Genomic DNA, 26,895 nt, shown 5'->3' on the forward strand with positions numbered 1-26,895 from the left:
AGATGACAAATGGGTGTATCCATTTTAAAAATATTTTATACGCATGACGAATAGTGTGATCAATCATGAAGCGCTGAATTTTTATCAACGTTTAGTTATTCAGTTTGTAGCTTAGAGTTAGAAAATGACTGACAAAGAATACTGTAAACTATAAACATGGCATCTTTTCAAGTCAGTGTAATTTTTGCTATATTGGCATATATTTACGAAAATAACTCCCACGCACAAATTTGCCTATGTTTAAGCCATTAAAACGAAATTTATTCCATGAAAAAATGTTTGGCCGATCAAACTGCCAACTCTTATAGTATTTCAACTTTACTGGTATTCTATAATTATCAAGAAGCAGTCTTTGTAAGAATCATGCAAATTCTGTAATATGTGATACATCCCCAAAAATGCTACATATTTTTATTTTTGTTAATAAGTTGCTTTATAGGTCTATACGATCAAATTAATTATTCATGCAAATATGTCCGCTCTAAAGGAATAAGTCACATTGCAAATCCAATAGTTTCTATTGTATTGTAGTGCCATTTACAGAATTGTCTCACTTAATTTTGAATTCTACATTTAACATGTAACTTTCTGTTTACTATAATATTTTAAACAAAATATCAAAAATAAAAATATGTAGACTTTCGAACCATGAATCACATTTCGCATGATTCTTAACTGGAGTGCTACTTAAGCACAAGGTTGAGATATAAGAAAAGTTGTATTTACTTTTAAGGAAAAAATTTTAAATATAGTGTTTCGTATTTTAGTTGTATGCTTAAAACAACTTTTAAAACAAAACAAAAACAAACAAAAACAAACAAAAACAGAAAAAAAGAAAAAAAAAAGAAAAAAAATGCACCTCTTAGGCAAGAAAACACTTGTAGTTATAAGTAGATCGATTATCGAAATAAAGTCTGAATAATAGTTTTGCCTGATAAAACCAAAACCCAAAATATGCCATTTTATCACAGACTTTATTAATAAGATGGACAGTTTACTCATAAAAACAGCGATTTAAAAAAAAACAATTTTACAAAAATACTTCAGTTAAAAATGTTATGAATTATTTATACTGCCCTTTTATACGTTATCACAACGCACATCACCAAAATAGTTATTAATAAAAATGTGAACCGAAACAGGAAAATATTCCAATTTACATTTTTATATAACAGTCGCTTCCAGTAGTAACCGGTTGGCGACCTAATGCATTCCAATTTGTGCTTCCATTAGACACATTTTCAATTCAAAGCGGAATCAAACATTACTCCGATGAATATTTTATCAAAGACATACCACCACAAATTAGGAATTTTGTTCAATCAAAAGATAAAGATGGCACTGATTTTATAATATAATTTGAATGTTTAGCCAAACATTGAATTAGACCGTTGCCACCATGGTTGAACTGTCCTAGGTGGAGTTACAGTTCGTCGTCCCATAATCAACGGCAAGCATTGTTGTGTATTCCAATTGCACCTAAGATATTGTGAGCCGCAGTGGTTTGTTCCCTGAACACAAGTCGGTCGTCGTTCGCATCTGTAAATTCGCCTGGTGAAAATGTCATTAATTCCGTCGATAACAAGAAGTCTACCCATGCCCATGGGTACTAAAGGCTGGTGTTGGTTGTCGCCTACTATTCGAGGATAGTCTCTACCTGGATTAATGCCTCGTTGTCGTTGCCTTTCTCGAAACTCTTCCCACAGACAATCAATAAACGTATGGTGAGTATAGAAAGCCGGATCGTATGAGGCCGATTCGATTCTGCTCATTTGCTCACCGACGTACACATGAACATGGTTATGCAGAAGTTCTACGTTATATTGATCTGAGGCACTTGGATTGCTGATTTCCCATAACCAACGCCGAGAGAGTATAAGGCCAAGGTCAGTGGAAGTCATCAAACGTCTGTCCGATCCTACGTTACGTCTTAGAGCTCCGTATGGCGTGTTCCATCCCGAAAATGGTCCATTCCTGACAACACCGATAGGGGATCCCATGAAAAGTGGAGACCACATAATGCTGAGTCTTGGATCTGGAAGATTTGCATCTAGAGTGTTGTCCCAGTATGGAATAGTCACATTCGGTACTTTTTCTCTAAGGGCATTTTCGAACCTAAAAAACAATTTCTTAAATTTAAAATGTTCTTTCTACTATTCAGGTTTGAAATGATAACAAAATGAATAAATTTTGAAGTACACACTTTGTTGAACATATTGTACACAATTTCATTAATTTTTTTTTTCATTTGGTCATAAAGCTGTGTTTATGTTTGTGTGTGTGTGTTTTGTTTTCTCATTTTTTTAAAATTCCACCTCATTTGTTCAGTGTTTTAATTGTTTTTACAGTCATGATTAGTATTATTTTGTTTTATTTTGTCAATTTCTGTATGTCACCTTCTGAGTCGCAAGTTTTTTTTAATAGAGCCTCTTGCTTTACATTTTGGTGATTGATTTTTTCTATTAATGCAAACCTGTTTGTTTTAAAGATTCTTGACAAAATTTAATGGCCATAAAGTTTACATTTACTCATTTGCTTAATAGACAATTTTACTTACAATACAAGATAAACTCTGTGCCACCCTAAAAAGTTTGGTCCTCCATGAGCGCCTGATGCTGTGTTTAAATGATGAAGTGATGACAAAGCATCATATTTGTTGGGTAATACAGTCTGAAAAAATAAAACAAACCTTTCATTGAAAGGGAAAAGTTACCCATCATTTAACACAATATTAAAGTATGACATTTGATTTATTCATATATACGATAGTGCATATTTACAAAATAACAGCAATTGTCACGTCGATTCAGAAAATATCGAAGTGAATACTATAGAAGGAGATATGAGATTTTGTCGAAAAACAGGTGCAATGGTTCACACTACCAGTTTACTTGGAGTAAACCATTCATTTGCTTTTTTCGCCTTAATTTGTTATTTTGTCTCGTTTTCTTGCCTTGCGAAAAGAGTGTCCTTCGATTATAGATTGTGATCAATCTTTTAAGTCATATTTTACTAAAAAATGGTATATTATTCCTATATCAAAGCAGAGATAAGACAAAGCATCACTGCCGTCTCCAAGGTTAAATTTCAAATAAATCATTCAGTACAAGTTAATTTTCTTTAGATAATTTACTTCAAGTTTGTTTTTTCAAAATACATTTTTTTTCAAAGACACACATCAGTCTTGTTACATAAGAACAAGGAAATTTGAAACCAATCGTTGTTGTAAATAGTTTTTTATCTTTTTATTTGAAACAATTCTACCCATGCTTTTTTTAAATTATCTACGTTAATGAAAACTCAAACCTATGTTTTGTTAAATATTGACATTATTGAATACTCATATCTGCAGACTTTCTAAAAATTATTTCATTGACATCACAGTACTTAGATATAATTACTTTAAAACTTTGAACGATTTGGGTGAATATATCTTAAAATGTTCAACATTCGAAATTAAGGTATACTTTGCGGATAATGAGCCATATGGGAAGTAGTAATTGCGAATTACTCGACTGCTTTGATTTATTCCGAAATTAAAATATTAAAAAAAAACTTGCATAGTAAATATAGTACGGTGTAATTTGATTCCGCAAATGATGAGAAATGTGCGAGACTTTCCAATACTTTATTGTGACGTAATCTGATCAACAGTCCTGACACTAAATGCCTCCATAGATAACCATAAAGGTAAGTATCTGACAGTTTATACCGTATGATCAATATAAATGTTAGATTGGTCATGGAAGTGTCATAAAAACACAAATTCCTCCGATTAAATATGCAAGTGTTATGCAGTGACCAACTATTGTGGTTGATCACTCCCATGAGGACGTATCTCCGCTCAAATATAATTCCTGTATAAATGCTAGTGTACTACATATTTCTGATTACCCAATTACTTATATTTTAAATCGATGAATCGACTAGCACGATTGAATTATTCAACAAATACTGAAGTAGTAATTGTTTTGTATTTGTTCAGAATAATACAAACGACAACTTTTTATATTTCTGATGCAATCACTTTTTCACGCTAATTAATTTTAAAGCAACCGTCATAACAAATTCCGATTTTTCTTAAATTCATATCATTTATTTTTATTAAACGATAAAATTGAATTATTTGTTTTGAAATATTTGTAGTACTTTTCTATGTAGCAAGTCATTATTACATCGTATTTTTTTGTCGCTCCTGACTTGAGTGGCACTCCTACTAAGAATCATGCAAGTGTGATATATATATATTTGGAAAGTTTTTACTTTTTAATAATTTGTTAAGTATATTGTTATCAATAGAAATTTACATATGGTTTTTCATATTACCCTTAGTCTTAGCAGATATAATTTAATATTTCTGAATAAAGGAAAATAACTCTGTAAATGACATTGAAACACACTATATGTGAATTATCTTATAAGACAAGACAAATAGAGATGCATAATTGAAATTGAAGACGCATAAATGACCTTTTAAGTAGAAGTCTTTGTCCGAATCATGCAAATTCTGTCATATGAGATATGACTAACGAAATGATTCGTGAAAAACAAGTAAATAAAGTCATTGTTTTTCATAGGACTTTGCATCTGAAAAGAGTATGGTTTGTATAATTTTTATATCATATGATTTGAAGAATATTTCCATGGCCTCAGAACTTGTTTCCATTTGCATTCAAACATATCAAGATCTGTAATGTCTGTTTACCCTGAAATTCTGTATATTACAAGATGGCTGCTTTTAGTGTATAATAGCAATCGTATATACTGGAAAGTTTGATATTCTATACAAGTGTTCCAAGGAGTAAGCTCTCATCAGCAGCATTAGAATCAAATTTATAGGAAGATCTCAATAAAAGATATTGCACACAGAACCCAAATTACCGAGAGAAAAAAAAGCCAAATCCATCAATGAGAGATTTTATCATGACTGAAGCTTCAGCATTTGACAGGCTGTTTTCCCGTAATAATCTACAGAAGAAATGAGCTGAAGTCTTAATGAAGATATTTATTTTACCCAACCTACTGACAGTTTAATTGCTAACAAAACTGTCTATCAGGACTAATGAAGTGTTTTCAGACAAATATCTTTTGTACACGAATCGCTTTTTTCTCTGTTAATTTTTTTAGGAAGCAGACCTAGGGTAATGGACATAATTGTTGAAATCAGTGATATGTTTGTTGTTTGTTTCATAATCAATTTCACCAAAGCCCATCAAGCATTCTTTTGATACAGAATGAAATCAATTAATCCAAGTTACTTGGATGCTCACATGAGATTGATGTTAAATACTTTAGACAAACGTTCCAATGATTTGTAAGAGTTCCGTCCCTTGATTAGGTCTACATCCTTAAAAATGTCCTACGAAAAAGCTAATTCAAGGTCAGTGGGTCAAAATGATAGTGAAAACCTGATTGAACGCTTCCTTTCTTCGATTTATATGCCAGGAAAATGTCATCAGTATCAATAATAATAAAAATCAGTGTGTGGTCAATTGATAGTTAATTGATCATTTCCTACTCATTAAAATATCTTTGCTACCATTAATTATTATATTTATTCCTTCGAAAATGACAAAAATACTCAAAATATTCAAAAGTGCAAGGAAAGCAGTATATTCGTTTTTTTTAGTTTTAATAAACAATATTTGTTTACTTTGCAATTTATGTTTGTAACAATGTCATTTGGTTAATTTACTTTGCAGAAACTATAAATATTTGTGCAGTGCTGATGAATCAAAGAAAAATGAATGCATAGTGACATAAAAAGAATTTTTCCTACATTAGCACCGACATAACCTACAGTCTGTGGAATGTTAATGACATTTGCTTCTCCAACAATTATTTTATGTATAAGAGTTTTCAAAAACTGACAATTGGAAACAAAGTGAAAAGAAATTAAAAAAAAAGTCATGTAAAAACAATTTCATTCTTAATATTTTAAAAGTAAATTAATACCACCCTCTGATCGATGTTAAAAAAATGTATATGTACATTTTAAAGTATATAAACCAAGTAAGAAAAACACAGCGGCAAAGATTCATCAGTCGTTTTGCAAAATTGTCAGCTTACATTTAGAAATGATCATGGTTTCACAATGCTATTTTATATTGTGACAGACTTTTTTTTAAAATTATCTCTTTTCGTGAAATTTTCTGCAGACTGATAAAAACGGTGGATAGTATATTTTTACCAAGTGCGCTGGTATAAAAATGCAAATAATAAAATGTTCCATCGGCATGCTTTGAAAGTTAGATTTCTTTAGTGGGTCTCTGACATTAACGTTCAGATATGATATCTTCAATCGACAATATGTGTTATCATATAATAAATGTACATACTTTGTATCATTAGACTTTGAAGTATAATACCGAAGGTGAACGAGAGAAATAACATTAAAGATTTATATTTGTAGGTGAAAAATATATCAAAATTATAGCATTCATTGTAATAAAATTTGTCTGTAAGTAAGAAAACATGTAGACGCGTATGATAGTTAGGGACTGGATTTATGTTAAAGAAAATTATACGCGGTAAATATGCTGCGTATCCCCTAGGTATCTATATTAGAATGAGAGACTCTCTAGAGAGTATATTCATCGAGGTTGTTTCGGAATCATGCAAATTCTGTAAAATGTAATACACCTAAAAAAGGCTACATATTTTTATTTTTGTTATTAAGTTGCGTTATAGGTATTTGAAGATAGTCCACATGGTACATCCAATTGTTTCCAATGTATTTTAGTGTCATTTACAGAGTTATTACCCTTAAATTTGAGTTATATAGTACATCCTATACATTTTTATCTCCTATGAACAAGGTTATTTGAAAGGCCACATGTTACTTTCTGTTTACTATGACATTAAAAACAAAATATCGGAAATAAAAATATGTAGCTCTCGAACCATTAATCACATTTTGCACGATTTTTATGTGGCGTGCTACTTAATAATAGAGTATTACAGAATACAAAATTTCTGATAGACACTGTGTTGAATATGAGAATATCGAGTAAAGGTGCGATAAAAGGGTGTGATAAAGGTAAGCTATGTGATTCAGGGGTGTGATAAAATGCTTAGGACACAATGCTTGATACGGCTCAAGCACTTGAAGTTTTAGATATACTTCAGATATTCAAAACTGATGTGTTTACTATTAAATAAGGTGTTGCCTGTCTAAACGGAACCACTTCTGGGTTTTAAGATTTGTTCGGTTTATCAAGATATGAAATATATTTTGATTGAAATAAAGGGACTTTTAAAGTGCCTGGATTGGAAAGGTTTTCGAATTAATTAGTGTTCAGTTTAGACAGGTTTCACTGTATATGATCAAACTTGTTTGTGGGACCAGGATGAGTCTTGGTTTACATATTCGCTTTGTTGCCTAATAATTCAAAAATAAATTGTAAATGTTTCATTGGATGAAAAATGATATTAAAGAATCATGCGATTTATATAATAATTTTAGGAGGTATATACACTTACATTCTTAATAAAAACAACCATATAAACATAGTACATTTCCGTCTGACTGTAGAGAATGATAACAAATTAGTCATATGTCACAATATATTGAAAAGCAAAGAAAAATTGTCAACACTCACTCTATCTCTTTTTAACAGAACAATAGCTCTGTGGAAATCATTTCTTTCTTGGTCTGATAAGGTTCTATATTCCTTTCGAACTCTTAACTGTCCCTCCTGTGGTAAATAGAAAAGTCCATTCATCCACTGAACGAATCTTGGATTTAAATTATTATTAGGGGTCCTGAACTGTAACCTACTTAAAGGAAATATTCCTAGCAGTACCAGTAAAACGTGGAATAGTGAAGGCATCGTCTGAAACGAAAGAAATGCATGGTATTACCATTTAAACAGGTAATTTACATATTTTTGAAAACTGTTCTTGTTTTATCTGTTTTTTTTTTCTATGAACCGATAGTTCCTTCGGATAGGTTTAAGTCATAATATGCGATAGCATGCTTTAAACCAATTGATCATATCTAGTGGTAATTACGCAACAATTATTTGGCACTGAATTTTAAGCATGATTTTTGCAGCTTAATAGGATCCGCCTAATTAAAAACAAGCCAACAATTGATTTTTGTTTATTCGTTAATTGTCTTACATTTTGAAGACGGCTTCGAACGAATTTTTAAAAAGTAAATACGGAAAAGTCTTTTATCAATGCACATACATAATATTGTATGTTGTTTTCTACATAATGTAAAAGTTTGTACCAACAGTTTGTGCAATGGAACCAGGATTAAAACATAATTAAAACAAAACAAAAAACAACCAAAAACAAAACAAAAACAAAACAAAAACACACAAAAGCAAAAACAAAAACAAAAAAATCCATGGATAACAACTCGATAAAGAAAATTGACACACGCACAATAAAGAACATAATCCATAGCTTACGACCAAACAAAGAAAATTGGCACACGCTACAAAGAGAATGGATTAACCGAATTAACACTCATAAAGAACAAAGTAAAATAGCAACCCGGACTCCTCTTTCATTGGAGTAATAACCAGGTGTACATGTAGGGTATTTACAATCTGCTATTTTTGAAACACTCGTCGAATTATCGGTATCAGAGCGACTGAACTCATATAAAATATACTTGTGACAGACAGATAACTTAAAAGTTAAGTATAGTATATCGATATATACTAAATAATATCTCACAACGCATATTCATTATGTACTCGGAAACAGTATGCTTAAAAAAAGTTGTGAGCCCCATTTTTACTGTGTCTACGTTAACTAACAGTGATACTAATTATGCAATAAAAAATAATAAGGTTTTTTTTTTATAATTTCTTGAATAAAAAAACACTGCTCAACCATAACAATGTAAGTTAAAGGTTATGCAGATGTTCCCTATCAAACAGTATACTTATGAATATTTCAGGTTAAATTTAACATTGAAAGTAATCTTCATTTGTACATAATTACCACAAAGATTGGATAACAACATAAACCATAATTAAATTACAACTACTCGCTTTAAAATGTATTTAAAGCAACTAAACTGTTATAAATATCCCTTATAAAAATACGAATTATTATAATTTGTTCCATAAATAAATTTTCCAGTAATGTTAGACAACAAAAATGTATGTCTTAAAATGAAAGCAAAATTTATAACCTTACACGATATAACAGAAAACATATTATCATTTTAGGCTATGTGTAAGTAGCTATTTGTAAGATTTTTCCATGGCATTATACGGTTCTTTTTTTACTTTGAAAAACATTGAAGAAAAGGGTTCTTACCTGTGTAAATTTTTATGGATTTCTACAGATTTTCTATAATGAACCAATATGGGAATTTTATAGACATTTACATGATGATATGCGTCATTGGTTTTGGTGGTTTGTGGTTTGGTTAAACAATGCAAATGACAGTGCATATTTGTCTAAAAACTTTTATATGAAAAAAAAACCCAATATTTATTTTTAAATATGGTTTTGATTATTTCTTATTATGTCTGTTATAACTTTAAAGTTGCCTTATCAAGTAGTAGGTATAATAAGAATCGTGCAAACCCTAAAAAATGCACTTATTTTTATTTTTTTTTGTTTGTTATAATGTTGCGTTCTAGGTCGATATGATGAAATATATAATTATTCAATCCAATCTGTCTTTTCTGAGATAATCCATTGAAAATCCAACAGTTTCTATTGTATATTAGTGTTATTTACAGAGCAATTACTTTTAATTTTGAATTCTGCAGTACTTTCTATATAATTTTTATCTTGTAAGAACAAGGGTTATATTAAACGCCACATGTTAATTTTTGTTTACTATAACATTTGAAACAAAATATCAAAAATAAAACTATGCAACCCTATTCAACAATGAATCACATTTTGCATGATTTTTACCTAGAGTATTTGCACCGAGATGTTCCGCTATGATATGGTATAAAATACATGGGTTTGAATAATATATATAAATTGGTTATTGCAAAAGGCGAAATAACAAAATAAGCGAAGCAAAAACAATTTAATTTCTATTATTTTAACATTAAATATCCACAACTCCATTTTTAAAGCAACTCAAAAAATGGCTGAATTGCTTTGTTGACCGAGATCCTATACTTTCCTAACATTGAATAGGAAAGTATTTTTTTGGTACACGATATGTTAATTTTTAATGTAATATATAATATGTGTATTGTGATAAACCTTTGAATATACTGTACGTGATCTGTGTTTTGTATTTTGAATTAAGGACGTAACAAGTCAAAAAGATAATTATTCTTCAATCAAATTCCGCTTATTCACTATGTCATTTTTATATCTGGAAAATCCGTTGTTTTTGCCCTAGCAATTGTAGAAGCCTAAAATTTATTGTTGAATTTTGACACGTAATTTATATTTAATTTAGATTAATTGTATATGAATTTTTTGTAAATATTTTTGTAACATATTTTCCCAATCCTTTATATTCAAGTAATTAGATCCAGACAAATTCATCTTAAAGAGGACAATTTAGGGTTGTAACTTAAAGGTCTTTATTTGTGTTGCAAGTCTAAATTCTGGACGGGCTCGTATATACCAATATATTTTATGAAACTATAAAACAAATTATTATATCCCCTTCTGTTGACAGCATTTCTGATGATTTTCCTTGATATATCATCTATAATGCTTTTCCGACCAATGATCACAATTTTTATGGGACCCTTTCATGAGACCCTGTCGAGGATCTGCATTATTGTTGCTAGACAATTATCGGATTATACTCACTTGTAATATGATTCAACGTGAAAAATAGGAAACAAAGACAATTTACATACATAAAATGATGAACTGAATAAAATAGATTACATATAAAAACCGAAGATAAGGGGAACAAGACGTCACACACAAAGAACTATTTGATTAAGGAATTTAAGATAAATTATTTAGAGTGGGGAAATGCTCCCGGACACCGTGGGGTCTTGAAGAAGGTCGGAGCGTCAACAGAGCAGCCCAGCCGTTAGTAGGACATACGCTGACTGCGTTTTGACTGCAAGATCCATAAGGATATTCAAGACAGTAAAATCCACAATCATCATCGCATTCTGTCTTATATAAAAAACAAAGCATTTGGGGGTATTATTTTCACAAAAAATATCAAACAAAAGAAAAGATAAATCAAGGGAACCAAGGTTTTTGCGGTAATAAAAAATGTAATCCAGGGACAAAGACCAGACATGGAAAACAGAAATAGACAACAAAGAACACAAAGTAGCTAAAATCATATATACAAAGTAACAAAAGCAAATGAGCAACTCGGACTTTACTAAAAACTGGGAGCATGGACCAGGTGCACCGGTGGGTAAGCGTCCTCTGCTTTTCTAGAAACACCCGCCTAGTCGTCATAAAAAGTCAAGTCCGGGGTAGACAAACGAGGAAAGGAAAACTATGACCCGTTGAATAAATCAGGTTTCATGGTGCAGGTGGATACACCATAACGATCCATGAGTTCATGATGAAGACCATAAAACTTCTGTAGTGATGACTTCAATCTTGTAGCAACATAACCCTGTTCCAGAAGCCTATTTCTTAGAGTCACAGCTCGATACAAAAAGCCTGCGTAATTTCGGCAAGCTCTAGCATAACGTATGAGTTGTGATATGAAACTTTATACGCAGGTGCTGCAGGTTACCACAGATGAAAGGAAAGTTAACAATTCTGCATGAAAAGTCATCACGTTCGTAAAGTTTAGTTAAAGCATTGTAAACATTATCGGCATTTCCAAAAATACAGGGCCTAATCTTAATGGAAAAAATGCGTAATATTCTCCTTGTTTGGGCTCACTTTGACATGGAGAAGTTTTTTTAATAGATTACATAGACAAAATGTCAATATTGTTATTTTTCAAATAATTTTCTAAAACGTTTTCTTGTTATCAATGTCTAGACTAGGTCTAGAAAATATTGATTTTTTTAAAACGTTTTATTACACACTGGTCAGCTGACTTAAGGACAACGAGAATGGTGGTCGTCGACTTTTTGTTGAAAGTTGGGGATGTATGTATCTTGCTATATAGCTTAAACACTTGTGAACGACTCCAAGCGTTGATCAATGTTCAGTGTTAAATGGACACAGACCATTGTTAAACATGATCAAGTTTTTACAATAAAATAGGAAGTAAAAAAGGATATGTTATTGTTAACGTTTTTACGTTAATTTTTGTCACACTGCACTTTGAAAGACCTTATTGTTTTTCATAAACCAGAAATTTGCAATGAGTTATGACCAAAAGCAATATTCTTATTTCTTTTTTACTCTGAATGTAAAATGTTCTTTATGAATCATGGAAATTAAAATTTAAAATACCACCAAAGTACCGATGTATCACACTTCGGCGATAGAGAGTAATCGAGGAAACCAAGATTCTAGCGGAAATCTTAATAATGTAATCCAGGGACTAAGATCAAACATGGGAAACAGACAAACACAACAAAAAACATAAAATAACCAAGATAATACACACAAAGTTACACAAGTAAATGAGCAACTCGAACTCCACTAAAAATGGGATCATGGACCAGGTGTACCGATAGGGTAAGCGTCCTTTGCTTTTGTAGAAACACCCGTCGAGTTGTTCATAAAAAAGCAAGTCAGGGGTTGACGAAAGATGAAAGGAAAACTATGACACGTTGAACAACTCAGTTTTCATGGTGCAGGTGGATACACTGACGATCCATGAATTCATGATGACGACATCATTTAACTGAACAAGGTGTCATTATTTGAATAGTAAAGAAATGGTGAAAAGTAATATATAGTAAATAAATTGAATAATGACATAAAACAAGGAAGGATACAAATCTTATTCGTTTGATATTTAATTTGAGGTAACATAGTTTACGATAAATTATGCGACAAAATGACACCATTTCAAATATAACATTTCAAAGAAAATGAACTGTATCTGTCTTATATCAATGCTTTCAAATGGCGATAATCCGATTTAATATGTAATTAAGAAATACAGTTTTGAGTCTTACGACTAGCTCCTTTGACTCGCTATATTATAGTCCAATGTCAAAGGAGCTATTCCACAGTAGCTGGAAGTATTTTATTCGATAGGTAGTCAATCTGGTAAGACGTTAAATCTGTCTGATGATATTTCGTCACATTCGTGATATAGAAACTTCATTTCAGTCAATCATATAAAATGGTTATACGTATGTGAGGACATTTATCAAGTAAGTAAGCATTAATATTTTTACTTATAGACATTTTCATACTAGTATATACTTGTCAAATAAAAGATGACAGGAGTTATAGAATATACTGGCATATCAAGCATTATATCCACTTTAAGTGGTAGTCTTTGTAAGAATCATGCAAATTCAGTAAAATGTGATGCATCTCAAAAAAGGGCTACATATTTTTATTATTGTTATCAAGTTACGTTATAGGTCTATATTATGGAATGTATAATTACTCATTACAATCTGTCTGCTCTCAAGGGATAATTCACATTGAAAATCCAATTGTTTCTAATGTATTTTAGTATCATTTACAAAGTTATTACCCTTAATTTTGAATTCTATAGTATATCCTATACATTTTTTTCTCCTATGAACAAAGGTTATTTGAAAGGCCACATGTTACTTTCTGTTTACTATGACATTTGAAACAAAATATCAAAAGTATATGTGGATTTCTACCTATATACATTCCACTGATTCCATAAGAAGAAAGATTAAAGAATTTGTAAATTATAATACTCTAAAGTATTGCATACATCGATAACAAGATGTTTTCTTCCGAGCCACCAATCACCTCACGTGTGATTTTAAAATGAATGACTTTCTAATTAACTTTTAAGGAATTTCATTAACAATGTTTAGTAAATCTAAAAAGCAGTTTATGTTTCTATAGCTGACCATTGATCAAAACTAGTGTCTGTTACGTCGACAAATTGTAATATATCATAACATCTCTAGACAGCTTGGGGTTAATTGCCTCATGTTTATGAGCTATCATTGATCCTGTCCGAAACCGCACATTAGTTATAACAATAGCATTGTATGTTACAACATAATTATTAAATGAATAGTCTATATTTTTATAAGTCTTACATACTAGAACAATGTAGCTCAAAAGGATCTTAGAAATGCCTTTCTATTCATAGAATTCGACATATCTATCAAAAAAACGAAATTACAAGGCTTTTGGTTAGTGATTTTGGACTTGTTCCTATTAAATGTAATTACTACATGAAGAAATTGGTACAATTGATTAATTGATTGATTGTTATTTAACTCCCCATTTCTGATATTTTCTGGCATATCACGAGAACTATTGATTCGAACAGATTCTGCATTTTGTTCCGTCCGACACATTGAGCCGGATCTTTATTGTACTGACAAAAAAGTAACATACTACAGGTAGGCATACCAACCCACTAGGACGCATTCTACTGGCTCAGAGTCGACCCCTCATTACCCTTTTCTCTTAATTACCCAATGAATGGCAAGAAAACAGTGACTGCTTATTTTAAAGTCTTTGGTGTGATTCGGGATCACATCCACAACTTCTCGCACTAGGGGATAACACGCTACCTTGCGACCACCGATGGGGTTCGTATTGCTACGAGGAAATAGGCAAAAGTGTATGGAATTTCAGCAACTTTAATCTATAATTCCTGTTATCAGGGTTGATCACGTTGTATAAAACAAAGACTTTTAAATTGTTTGTTTTGAAATATACCGCTTAAAAATTACACTGGTATAAAAGTACAAGAAAAAATATTTGGTTATATCCCCTATTGACACTGAAAAATTTTCGGTAGTACTCATTTTGGCACTCGCACAATGTATAATGTTTAACAATGCATGTAACTAAGAAATCAATATGATTGCCAGTACTGAATAACAGCTTCTAATGGTTTCCAAAATATGGACAATGACATCATATGTGACTAAACTACAACTTAAATTATCAACTCATATCAAAATATCAAGATGTTCTTCATTTATTAAGCAATTAAGTCAACATAGATTTGAGAAAACTAACTATGAGAAAGGTAACCAGTCTTATTTCAACGCGAACGATTCGACATTTTTCTCCTCATTGTGAGAAATATAACCTACTATAATCGAAATAATAAAAGTCATTAGATTCGTTCCTATATAAATGAATATACAAAAGATATTTTTCTTTATATTTAAGGAGGTACACCTAGGGTAGGGAACAAAACTCTTTAAAAATCATCGGAAAGTTTGTATTCAGCATTTTACATCAACCTCGTATAAGCATCAAAGTAATTTGGACTTATTTCATTCTGTTTCAAAGGAAAGCTTGAAAGGCTTGGATGAAATTGAATATGACACAAACATCACTGATTTCAAGAGTTATGTCTCTTACCCTAGGTCAACCTAATTAAATGTTTATCAAATACAAATTTCATAGTATCATTTCAAAAGAAAATTGGCTTTAACTACCCAATTGTACCTTTCAAAAATAAAAGCACTTTTTCAGATGTTAATGAAAACATTTTTAACACACTAATAGCAAACATGAACAGAAATTTCTCATGTTTCAGGTGAAAATGTATGTTTAAATTGATTTGACAATGTATTTTGATGTTTAAATCGTGATCATTTTACAACTCTTTCGGAATACCTTTTTTGTAGGTATTCTCTTTAAGTAATGATCGATTCTATATCATCATTTATAACAATTAAGATGAATAAATGAGGATGTACATCATTCTCCACTAGTGGTTTCTAGCATTAAAAGTCCTATTTGTATGTACACGCCGAAGTCTTCTCGTGAGATCTTATTCCTGTGGTTTCATTTCTTCAATTACCACTCATTGACTGATATGCTATAGCATTGGTTCAAAAAAGGAAAATATGGCTATTTTAACAATTTTTTACCAATTAAATTAATTTACGGTAGTAGACCTGGGGAACCCCTACATTGTTACATAATGCGATTTTCGTTGAATTTGTACATGATAGTATACTAACTGTGGCGCATCATTTGAACAATTTTTTAAGAAAATTCACCGTGTAGATTTTAAACAATGAAGACTAAAATATTGCCATTGTTAGAAACCTGAATCAGTGGCCAAACTGGACCATATCTCGTATTTTAGGTTAAACACAAACACGCTCACAAATAGTAAGAAAAATTATAGAAAACAAAAACAATCAGAACTTTGTTACTCCCAGTGTATGGTATCATTACTTTAAACATATAAGGTCGAAACAATTATTAACAATTTGATTATTTTAGAGTACATTCCTTCTGTTTCATAATTTCAGTGACTAAAAAATGCTATTGAAAATGTGTTTATAGGTTCTGAAACTGATCTGTCAAACGATGTTCTATACAGCTGCATGTAACCCTATAGGTGTTGATGATGCCAAGCACAACTAAACATAATAGTGATATGAGTAACATGAGTAAGGCACAGCCTTCAGCCGAGCATCGCACTTATGCATTTCCCCTCCGTTTGTTAAGTCATTGAAAAAAGGAAAGATAGCTGAAAGGGGCGAGTTACGAAAGATAAATGGTTTTGTTTATTTGACATAAAATAATTTACCGTACCAAATCAAGATATTGTAAATAATTTTAAGTATTTTGTCTTGGTGTGTGAATTGCAAAAAGGCTACTTTCACTCTGAGTTCATTTCCCTGACCCATTGCTGCAGACTAATCTGATACCTATTCCGGATTTCCGGACGTATATCGTTAGCTTCGCATGCAGTGCTCGATATCATGGCTAAGAAATATTCGTCATCTAAATCTCTGGAGGTTAAAAATCAATTAAGATAAATATCTTAGTCAAATGAAACAAGTATCAGTTTAAAATAACGACTTGTTAATCTGAGAAAGTACGTAGACTTCAAAGAAGTGAGGGCTTTCCAATTTATCATAAACAATACAGAGACGTTCTTGATTTAATGCTGAATTTATCATTGTATGGTTGTAGGTAGAACTCTAATAACGTGGCCTGTAGAGTCTGGGTCAAAAACTGACCCAAACACAATTTATCTATAGAACTACAAATGATTAATGGTTTAATTGTATTCTAAACAGACATTTTGCGGACAAATGATACAAAACTATTCGAAACTACACTTGTTTAACCGACAAGGTTAAAAATCGACCGTTTTACGAACAAGTAAACATGTACCTAAAGCCAAATTACCACCAATTCAAATTTTATGATATATTTAGATGCATTATTTAATTGCATTGCATAAGTCGTTTTGGCCAGTACAATTCAGGTCGCCTGATTCATTCCGGTAAACATAGATTTAATTCATGTATGAAATATCAACCCAGCACAAGCTATTTTTTAGACAATATATATGTGTCTATTTATTAAAAGGTCTACAACCATATTGTGACTAAATGAGTAAAAGAAAAAAAGTTTAATTCAGCTTAATTTTAAATGCTGGTGAAATAAGAACCATGGAAACCTCAGATGTTTTGATTAGGGTGATGTTAATAATTCATGTCTACAAGAATCGGAAGCCAAGAGGTTTGACACTTCTTAATTCAGCATTGTAACTATTTTCCCCTTATCAAAATAAGCTGGGTTAAAATACCACGTAATTCTATTTCATCGGTGTGTGCTAAATCAAACAGCGAAATACGTGTTTTTCACTGTTGTCTAAATCTGCAATTTACAAAATGTTTCCGTATGCAATTACGTGGAATAACTTTATAACGGAAATAAACAAAGCTCATGTCAGACATAGATAAAAAATGGATATTATGTTGTAAACATTTCCTTTGATAAACGTGACTTTATCGGACTTGTACTGTAATTTCTTTTCGTTACATTTGGCCAAATCACTGATTCATGAAATGTTTGTATCATTTGTTATAACGGTAAAATGATTTAAGGATTTTGCTTAGAAAGTTCGCAGATAAAATTCAAAAAATAAAAGAGATGCATGTTATTTTTTCATTGCATCGTTTGATTCATATCTAGGCGCTCTTTTTACAAAACGTCAAGACTTACAGGGAATAACTTTTTTGCAATAAATAAACAAACTAAAACAAAACACGTACCAGAAATCTCAGTTACCAAATATTTTTGTGTTACTTTCTTTACTTGGAACAATTAAAAAAACATTTTCTGAAGAAATTAAACATAAAGATATCGCTTTTATTTTGGGTTTTCATTTACCTTTTTTCGTTTTCAAGAAAACACATCGATTCATAGACACAACAAACATGTTTTATAAGCCTAAGTTTTTGCTCAAAATTTGTAATTAAAGAAAGATGAATCCGCATGTTTGATTGATGAGTATACATCTTCCTCGGGCGTTTTCATTTAACCACTTTTGATTTTGTTCTAATGCTTGAACGCAAAATGGTGAGGAAAATCATATCAAATGTCATTACATTAATTTAAAAAAAAATACTAAACATTTTTTTCTTATTATAGTTATTTCGTTGATTACAAAGAGTAATCAAGTGAACCAAGGTTATAGCGGTAATCAAAAAAATGTAATCCAGGGACAAAACCAGATATGGAAAACAGACATACACAACAAAGAATATAAAGTAACTAAAATCATACATACAAAGTAACAAAAAGCAATGAACAACTCGGACTACACTTAAAACTGTGAACATGGACCAGGTGCACCGGTAGGGTAAGATTCCTCTGCTTTTCTAGAAACAACCGCCGAGTTGCTCATAGTCCGGGATATACAAAGGAGGAAAGGAAAACTATGACCCGTTGAATAAATCAGTTTTCATGGTGCAGATGGACACACCATACGATCCACGAGTTCATGATGTCGACCATAAAACTTCTGTAGTGATGACTTAGTGTCTAATGCAGATTCAGTTTCGCTTACCTTTTTAATAAAAGCATCAATTTACAATACTCAGAAAGCAAGACAACAGAATGAATAATATAAAGGTATTACAGTACACCAGTTTCTTACATGTGCACGAAAATTAAAGATTTGTACTACTATTTTCGAATACATAAATATATACAGTATCCAGTGATGGACAACCCTATCGTACAACTTATATGTAATGTGTTATATGTTAGCATTTATCTTTTATTAACTAATTAATTAATTTATTTATTTTATTGACTAATTAGTTTTAGTCATAATGTTTATTTGTAAATAGTATGGTTAAATCATTTCATTTTAGTTTGACGTCTTATAAACATATGTATTATGATGCAAACAGTTCATTTACAATTATCCCCTATGGCATATAGCAATCATTACACATAACAATGAAGTGTTGTAAGTTATTTCTTGTAAATATGACAAATGGTATTGTCGTCATGTACAGTATATTAGTATTGTAAGACATGTGGTATCTAACAAACAGCTTCTATTCATTTTGTTTTGTTTTGTTTTTTTTTTGTTGTTGTTTTTTTTTTTGTTTGTTTTTGTTTTCTTTTTTTTTGTAAATAAGGGCCTTAGACACTTGCAAAACGTATAACGGATCTAACTCTCTGATTTTTAAAAAAAGTGTTTTCAACCCACTCATGATAGTCTTTTTTTAGTATAAAAAGCTCAAACACATTGACCTTACCTGTAATATTTTGTTAAATATTCCTTAATTCAATGAGTTTACACCATTCTCTGTTAATAACTACACTAGCAAATAATCAACATGCAGTGATTAATCAAATGCTTTAAACATATTACTTTTTTATGGTAATTCCCAAGATTTCTGCTTTTGTCATTTCCTTTGTAGTTACGGTTTGGTGTTTTACTAGTTGGTATACCAATTTTAGCGTGATGAATTGCTTGTTCATAGTTTGGCTCTTAAAGATAACAAAAGATAAAGGTATTGAAAAGATGATCCATTGTTTCAACTACAAAGAATGGATTTTAAAACCTTCACGAAAAGTGCCACACCACAAAGACAGTCAGCCAGGAAAATACAAATATCAACAAGAAAAAGCAATGAGCATTTAGGAGTATATTTGAGCGGTTGTACCCTTTGGGTTAAGGTTTTTCAGACTCATTTAAAATGCTACCAAAACCTGGTTATGCGTTTTCTAACAAAAGTAAGTGAATTTGTAAAATTCTAAGAATAATTCCTTCTTTCTTACAGCAAAATCCAATTTGATACAAGCAGCACTTCATTTTTTTCTATTAGTGTATACCAAAGTATGGTTAAATACGTCCAAATAAGTCATTGTTGCATTTCAGTATATGACATTTATCGATCAAAGTCGTATAAGTGATCTATTCGTCATTTCTTTGACGTTTTACGCCATTATTTTAGTACTATTTTACCAATCCATCATGCAAAATATGACAATGGACAGAATATACGTACTTATCTCGCAATAGTTAGCCAGTCTAATAACCAGTGAGATTATTTTTTTGTACTTTCAAATCAACATTGACACGTTTACAGATTATTGTTTTCATAGATTGTCAATATTAAGTTTTTTAACACACCAAACACAAATTCTAGCGTAAAGTCGTATAAAGCATATTACCAAATGTTCAGAATGCACACAAAAATGTCTACAATCGCAATAGCTCTAAACTACCATAAATCACTCGCTTTCCAAACTATAAATTTAGCAATTAAACTTTATCAGTTGTTTGAGATTGCATTCGCATAATACCTATCCTAGATTTGTTGCAGCAATACCGTATCAGAATGTATATTAATCAGCGCTAAAGTCATCTGCATAAACCAAACAAAAATATATTTGATTGAAGTATTTTAGTAAAGGTTACAATTTAAATAGGAACCTTTTATGAAGCCTAGCTTCTGTGTTCATGCAACACAATAAGTCAATTATTTTAACTCTGACCTATAAGGTCAAATCATAACATAATTATAGTGATTGATAAAATAAATAAACTTCAATAATAAAATGCTCAGTATTACATCACAGCAAGTAACAAGAGTTTTCTTTTCCTCTTTTGTCTACCCCGGATTTGACTTTTTATGAGCAACTCAGCAAGTGTTTCTAGAAAAGCAGAGGACGCTTACCTTACCGGTGCATCTGGTCCATGCTCCCGGTTTTTAGTGGAGTCCGAGTTGCTCATTTGCTTTTGCTACTTTGTATGTACGATTTTAGTTACTTCATGTTCTTTGTTGTGTGTGTCTATTTTCCATATCTGGTCTTTGTCCCTGGATTGCATTCATTTGATTACCACTATAACCTTTGTTCCCTTCATTACTCTTTGATTACCTCTATAACCTTGGTTCCCTTGATTACTCTTTGATTACCTCTATAACCTTGGTTCCCTTGATTACTCTTTGATTACCTCTATAACCTTGGTTCCCTTGATTACTCCTTGATTACCGCTATAACCTTGGTTCCCTTGATTACTCCTTGATTACCGATTACCGCCATAACCTTGGTTCCCTTGATTATTCCTTGATTACCGCTATAACCTTGGTTCCCTTGATTAATCTTTAACTTCAGAGAATAGTATTGATTTTCCCCAAGTTTTTACTTGATTTAATGTTTAGGTGATTAATTGACAAGAAATTTAAATTTCATATCAGACACGGATTAGAAAACAGAGACAATTTAGATATTCCTGTCAATTATCAAGTCAACATACTGAAGAAGTTAACAAGATAATGTTTGTTCAATAAAGGGGAGACCTAATCTGTTCCGTGAAGTCCACTATAATTCTCGCTGTAATTCATCCTCGATAATTTGAACAATGGTGTTCTGACCAGATTTAAGTAGCTTATTTTACAAATACATAAAATTATCTATTCGTTCTAACATTTATATGGTTACCCTTAAGAAATGTATATAGAAGGGGTAAGAATATATTTTGTGAAAACGCATTTGATCAATGGAGTACAACCAATTAATCAAACAGAATGAATTATCATCAGTATCTTGCATATCAAATTCCTTATCCTAGATCTAAATTTAGAGATTAATCCAGATGAATATTTGCCCACTATGTAATCTCGATTTGTCTCATTTGTAATTTTGATTCATCATGTTTAAATTCTAAGGTCCTATAAATCTTTGAAAAATGATAGACTACGTGGTTGAAATGCCATGTCACCTCTATTGATCATAAAAAGTTAAAAAAAAAAACCAAAATCTATGATATATAAATGTCACATATTGGCGGGGTTTCGCCTTTCCTTTTCATTTCTTTCCAACATTTACTTAGACACAAATTTTACCATTCATTGTACTGGAAAAAAACTTCAAGCAACGATTTATCAAAAAATTTAATTTTAGTTCATGATTGCAAAACTAGTGAATTTCTTTTTTTTTCAATTGTACAACGCAAGTATTCTTCAAACAAGTATAAGTCAATGGTCATTTTGGATTTACAAAATAGTAAATGGTATTCTGTAAGAGTAATCAAGGGAACCAAGATTCTAGCAGAAATCAAAAGAATGCCATCCAAGGACAAAGACCAGACATGATGGAAGAATAGTCAGTCAAAGGAACCAAGGTTATAGCGGTAATCAAAAGAAAGTAACCCAGGAACAAAGACCAGACATGGAAACCAGACATACACAACAAAAAACATTAAGTAACTAAAATCATACATACAAAGTAACAAAAGCAAATGAGCAACTCGGACTCCACTAAAAACTGGGAGCATGGACCAGTTGCACCGGTAAGGTAAGCTTCCTCTGCTTTTCTAGAAACACCCGCCGAGTTGCTCAGAAAAAGTTAACATGCTTCAAGGAGTAACTTTTATCACAAGCATCATTAGAACCAAATACTTAGGTAGTTAAAGAATCAATTGTATTCAAGAAGTGATCAAAACCAATGAGAAAACATTGCAATGATGAACGAACTAATATGGATTTGTTCATACATTCCAGAAGTGCAATAAGTTAGAAAAATCAAAACACTTCGCATGATTTAATTTCAATATATGGCAGACGAAATATTAAGAAGTAATCAAAACCTTATTTCGTTTGTGATTTTTTTTAAATTGGCTAATCGACGTTAAGGACGTCATAGTTAGAACCCAGGTCATACAAAATAAACTGGTTTGCTCCAAGAGAACCAACCAATCATTAAGCTTGTGTCTATTCAAATTAAATTGATTTTGTTTTGTATTACCTAAGCTGATGTTTGCAATTGGATATTGAAGTATTTGTTAGTGTAATTCAAATATCTCATTTTTAATGTCTTATATTTTTCATTATCGCATAGTTAGGATTTAGAGCTTCTTATTTATTTGATTCAGATGCTATTGTTGAGAGGTTACTCCTAGATCATGTGTAGAGCATATCAAAATTTACAATATTTGTGATTGGTATTTTTAGTAATCTATTTTACTAGATGACACTACAATGAGTTTTTAAAAGATTTTCTGATTATATTTAGTATTTTTACACACACTTAGAATTATAGAAGCATGATATTATCGGTAATCATTTTTTTTGTCTGTTATAAGATAACTCAAGAGCATTGCCCCACTTTTTGGATTGTAAACAAAAGGTCTATAAGGTAAGTTACTGCATTATCATTAATCCAGTGACAAGGTACACATGTATTGCATGTCAGAAGATGCTCTATTTAACCCAGGACATGATATTACATTATCAATTTGTCTTTTTGTCGCCATGGTAAGGGTCATGCAAGGTGGTTTGTCAAAAAAATTGACGAATCTGTGGTTGCACAGTAACACATGTAGAGATGTTTAATTGTATTACTAACGCATTATATTGTATAATACTAGGAAATGATATAAGAAAGGTTCTTCAAAAAAGTAAAAATCAATCACAATTTATTACATTCATGATAGAGTGTAACCCAAGTGAAAAAATGAAATTATAAGGATATTTCTTCGGTGTTGCCATTTTCTATATTGACTTTCCCTTTTTTGACAATCGCCTTCAATTTGCACATCGGTTCAGTAATTTTGTCATTACCCTTTATAAATACAAACAGTTAATACTTCAGGTTAAAATAATTAATAAAAAAACTGGAAATGTCATTGTCCGAAATTTTATTGTTTCAATCGAAAAGTGTAAACATTTGTGATTTGCAGTAATCAAACCTCTGAACAAATTATATGGTTTTCTTTAAATATACAAAGTTATAACATAGCAATTTGTTTTTACCATTTGATAATAATAATAAGAGATAGTAATTGAGGGAACCTAGATTAGAGTGGAATTCAAAGAATATATGCCAAAAATGAAGACAATACAAAAAATATAGACACTTACAAAAATAAATCATGAAATAATCAAAGTAATACGTGCAAAAACAAAGAACACTATATGAGAAACCTTGACTCTACTAAAAACTGGAAGCATAGACCAGTTGCAACCGTTTTACAAGCACTTTTACTTTTCTAGAAACACCAGTATTATTTTTCTAGAAAACAGGAAAATGAATAAAATGAAATTTGTGAACCCTTCCAACATAAATTGTAAGTTTCATTAAAATTAAATTTTACATAATTCTGCGAACGAGCATTTATATATCGACAGGCAGAATAAATGACTCAGCAAGATCAAAACCACAAACGTTTGGTTGATAATAAACAAATCAATGGCTATAAAAAATTAATTGTCTGTGTATTTTTCACTGGTTTAAACAAAGACATGACATCTTACATAGCAATATCACATATGCAACAAATGTCATCATTGTTAACTTTCTAATTTGGACATTTCCCTCCAGGGCATGCAAATGACATGCACTGATATTTGTCCAGTATTCATGTTGTCTTATGAACAATTCTTTGCATTCAAACTACAATGTTTTCATTCATGAGACACATTTTCTACATTATTACAGTTTGCAAGCTTTCCGTTGTTAAAAAGGGGGATAGTTTTAAACAACTTTAATCAAATCTCAATTTGAGCACAAAATGTATTTCTATTCAATTTGTTCCAAAAGCTATTTACAAAGACTTGCACAACATGTCTGGGTAATTGTAAATGTCTATTATTTTGATAACAATGTAAAATTAATAATGTTTTACAATGTGAAAAAAAATTGAATCAAACCTTATGAAAGATGTAAGAAATCATTTTAAAAAGATATGATTTTTTTCAAAGCAAAAATATCTTAAAATATTATGCTTGTATTTGTCCTCCTTAAATCTCGTGCTCTCGTCCTGATATCGCCACGCAATGCATCTTAGACTATGCCTTATACAGATACGTGATGAATTGTAAAATTTGTGCATTGAGCCGTCAAATGTTCTATAATAAAATGAACATGAAACAAGAAATTTTCCATGTTAACAATAGGTCCTTGTCTATAATGACTAATACTTTAATGAAGTTTTTGAAGAAAAATTAAGCAAATTGCCTTTATGAATATAAATGAAGAATAAAAAAGCTTCTTATTTATAATACTTACATATGATTTTCAGAGAAACAAATTACATTGAAAGCATTGAAATTCGTTGAAGAAACGAAGATAACTCTTTAATTTGAGCACAATTTGGTTGCATTTTAGTGAGCTTTAAAATCATTTTCTGAGCCATCCATTGTCGATTTAAAAATACTTTATACTATTTGATAAACATATCCATTACACTGGAACAAACATTCAGTGGGATAGAATTTACCCTGTGTCAACCATATCATAGGATCTGCCTGATTTTTATACCGACAGCCTCAGAAGTAAGACAACAAAGGTCAATTTGGATTTGCAATCATTTCTGTTATCCCTATATTTCTCTTATTCGTTGAATGTAAAATGTAAAATACTGTTGATGTTCTTTGGCCAACAACTTCCATCGCATTCGTGGAGCATCTATATAAGGAACGAATATTTCCTTTAATGCATCTATTTAGAAAAAGTCACCGAGACTCAAATATTAATACTTTTGAATAAACAAACATTTGATAAGCCTTAAAAAACGCTAAATCTAGGGTATATCAAGCAAATCTACATTTAAATGAAACAAAATGCTGATACAGCAAATACTCTGCTTTTTGTTAATGTGACACAAAAGTTTAACCAAAAATTGTTTTAATTTTGTCATGTATTTTATTTTTTGTTATAAAGCATACACATTGATTCAGAATCAGGGAAAATACAAGAGATGCTCACGTTTTGCCGATTTGTGTGTGTGTGAGAGACCGGAAAGATTAATAAAGCAGTCTTATATTTTGGAACACTTGTATTTGCTTCTGTATCCTTATCATCAAAACTTTCAACACAGAAGTGCACAATCATAATTTTATAGTTATAGCTTAATATTTCATTTTTGTTAAATTGTACTAACTACAACATCATGATAATGCTACAACAATCTTTCAAAGACAGGTAGCGTTTGCTTGTTAAAACTACCTTTAGACGTAGGTTATCATTCGTAACTAATTGGGAGAATTTATATGTATACTTGTACCAAATGTATTATTTAATTAAAAACTTACCTAAATACAGTAACTCCAAAAAATTAAGAAAGCGTCACTGTTTTTAAACGAATAAATTAAAGGAATGTTTCAATAAAATCCTTCCTATTGCAACATGCCTACACTCTACCGGGACAACCGACCAAGACTGTTCCAAGCGTTCACCTGTGACAAAGAACTAATCTATCATCACTCTTGTCAAAAGCAAAGACCGTGGACAAGATTTATTTATGTGCATAAATATGAATGTCATTACGGTTTATGGCCTAGAATTGTCCAGAGCGTTGCTTGAATTATTAGAGATTACAAATATAAATGAGTAAAAAAGTTCAATCAAGGGAGTACCTAGAATCTTCTCTAAAATTTATTTGGCTACTTTAAATTTCTTGAAATTTTATTTTGTCTTTTACTTTGATGAAAGAAGCAAAACATATAAAAAAATGTTTTAAAAATTAAGCACATGTTTCATCAACAAAAACTTTTGATCACTAAGAAGCTTTGAGTTTGATATCAGAATGTCACAAAATAAAACATTTTGCTGATTTTTACACAATTATTTCCCTTTGGTGTTGTCTACCCC

At 31.0% G+C, this 26,895-nt stretch overlaps 1 protein-coding gene across 3 annotated transcripts; it reads right to left on the reverse strand.

The window, feature by feature from the left end:
* Window positions 1-955: 955 nt before the first annotated feature.
* Window positions 956-26,523, reverse strand: LOC148617130 (putative tyrosinase-like protein tyr-1). Of its 3 annotated transcripts, none has more exons than XM_088584456.1 (4): window positions 26,337-26,523; window positions 7,602-7,835; window positions 2,558-2,670; window positions 956-2,115 (listed from the first exon to the last, which is right to left on the reverse strand). In XM_088584456.1, exons 2-4 carry the CDS (start codon window positions 7,830-7,832, stop codon window positions 1,368-1,370), a joined length of 1,092 nt encoding a protein of 363 aa, XP_088440582.1. In that variant the 5' UTR covers window positions 7,833-7,835; window positions 26,337-26,523; the 3' UTR covers window positions 956-1,367. The 3 variants fall into 3 exon arrangements, with proteins under 3 accessions (XP_088440582.1, XP_088440583.1, XP_088440584.1); XM_088584457.1 differs by lacking the exon at window positions 26,337-26,523 and adding an exon at window positions 19,551-19,669; XM_088584458.1 differs by lacking the exon at window positions 26,337-26,523 and adding an exon at window positions 9,283-9,354.
* Between the last annotated feature and the right edge of the window lie 372 nt (window positions 26,524-26,895).

The sequence above is a fragment of the Perna viridis genome, chromosome 5 (genome assembly GCF_037379345.1).
Source record: "Perna viridis isolate PV_CMFRI_1.1 ecotype Kerala chromosome 5, ASM3737934v1, whole genome shotgun sequence".
Taxonomy (NCBI): Eukaryota; Metazoa; Mollusca; class Bivalvia; order Mytilida; family Mytilidae; genus Perna; species Perna viridis.

Coding starts and splice junctions, on each gene's coding strand:
- LOC148617130 (XM_088584456.1), bottom strand. CDS start 7,832: ATGCCTTCACTATTCCACGTTTTACTGGTACTGCTAGGAATATTTCCT. Junction 2,671..7,601: donor TTCTGTTAAAAAGAGATAGA/GTGAGTGTTGAC, acceptor TTATTTTTTCAG/ACTGTATTACCCAACAAATA. Junction 2,116..2,557: donor CACAGAGTTTATCTTGTATT/GTAAGTAAAATT, acceptor ATTGTTTTTTAG/GTTCGAAAATGCCCTTAGAG.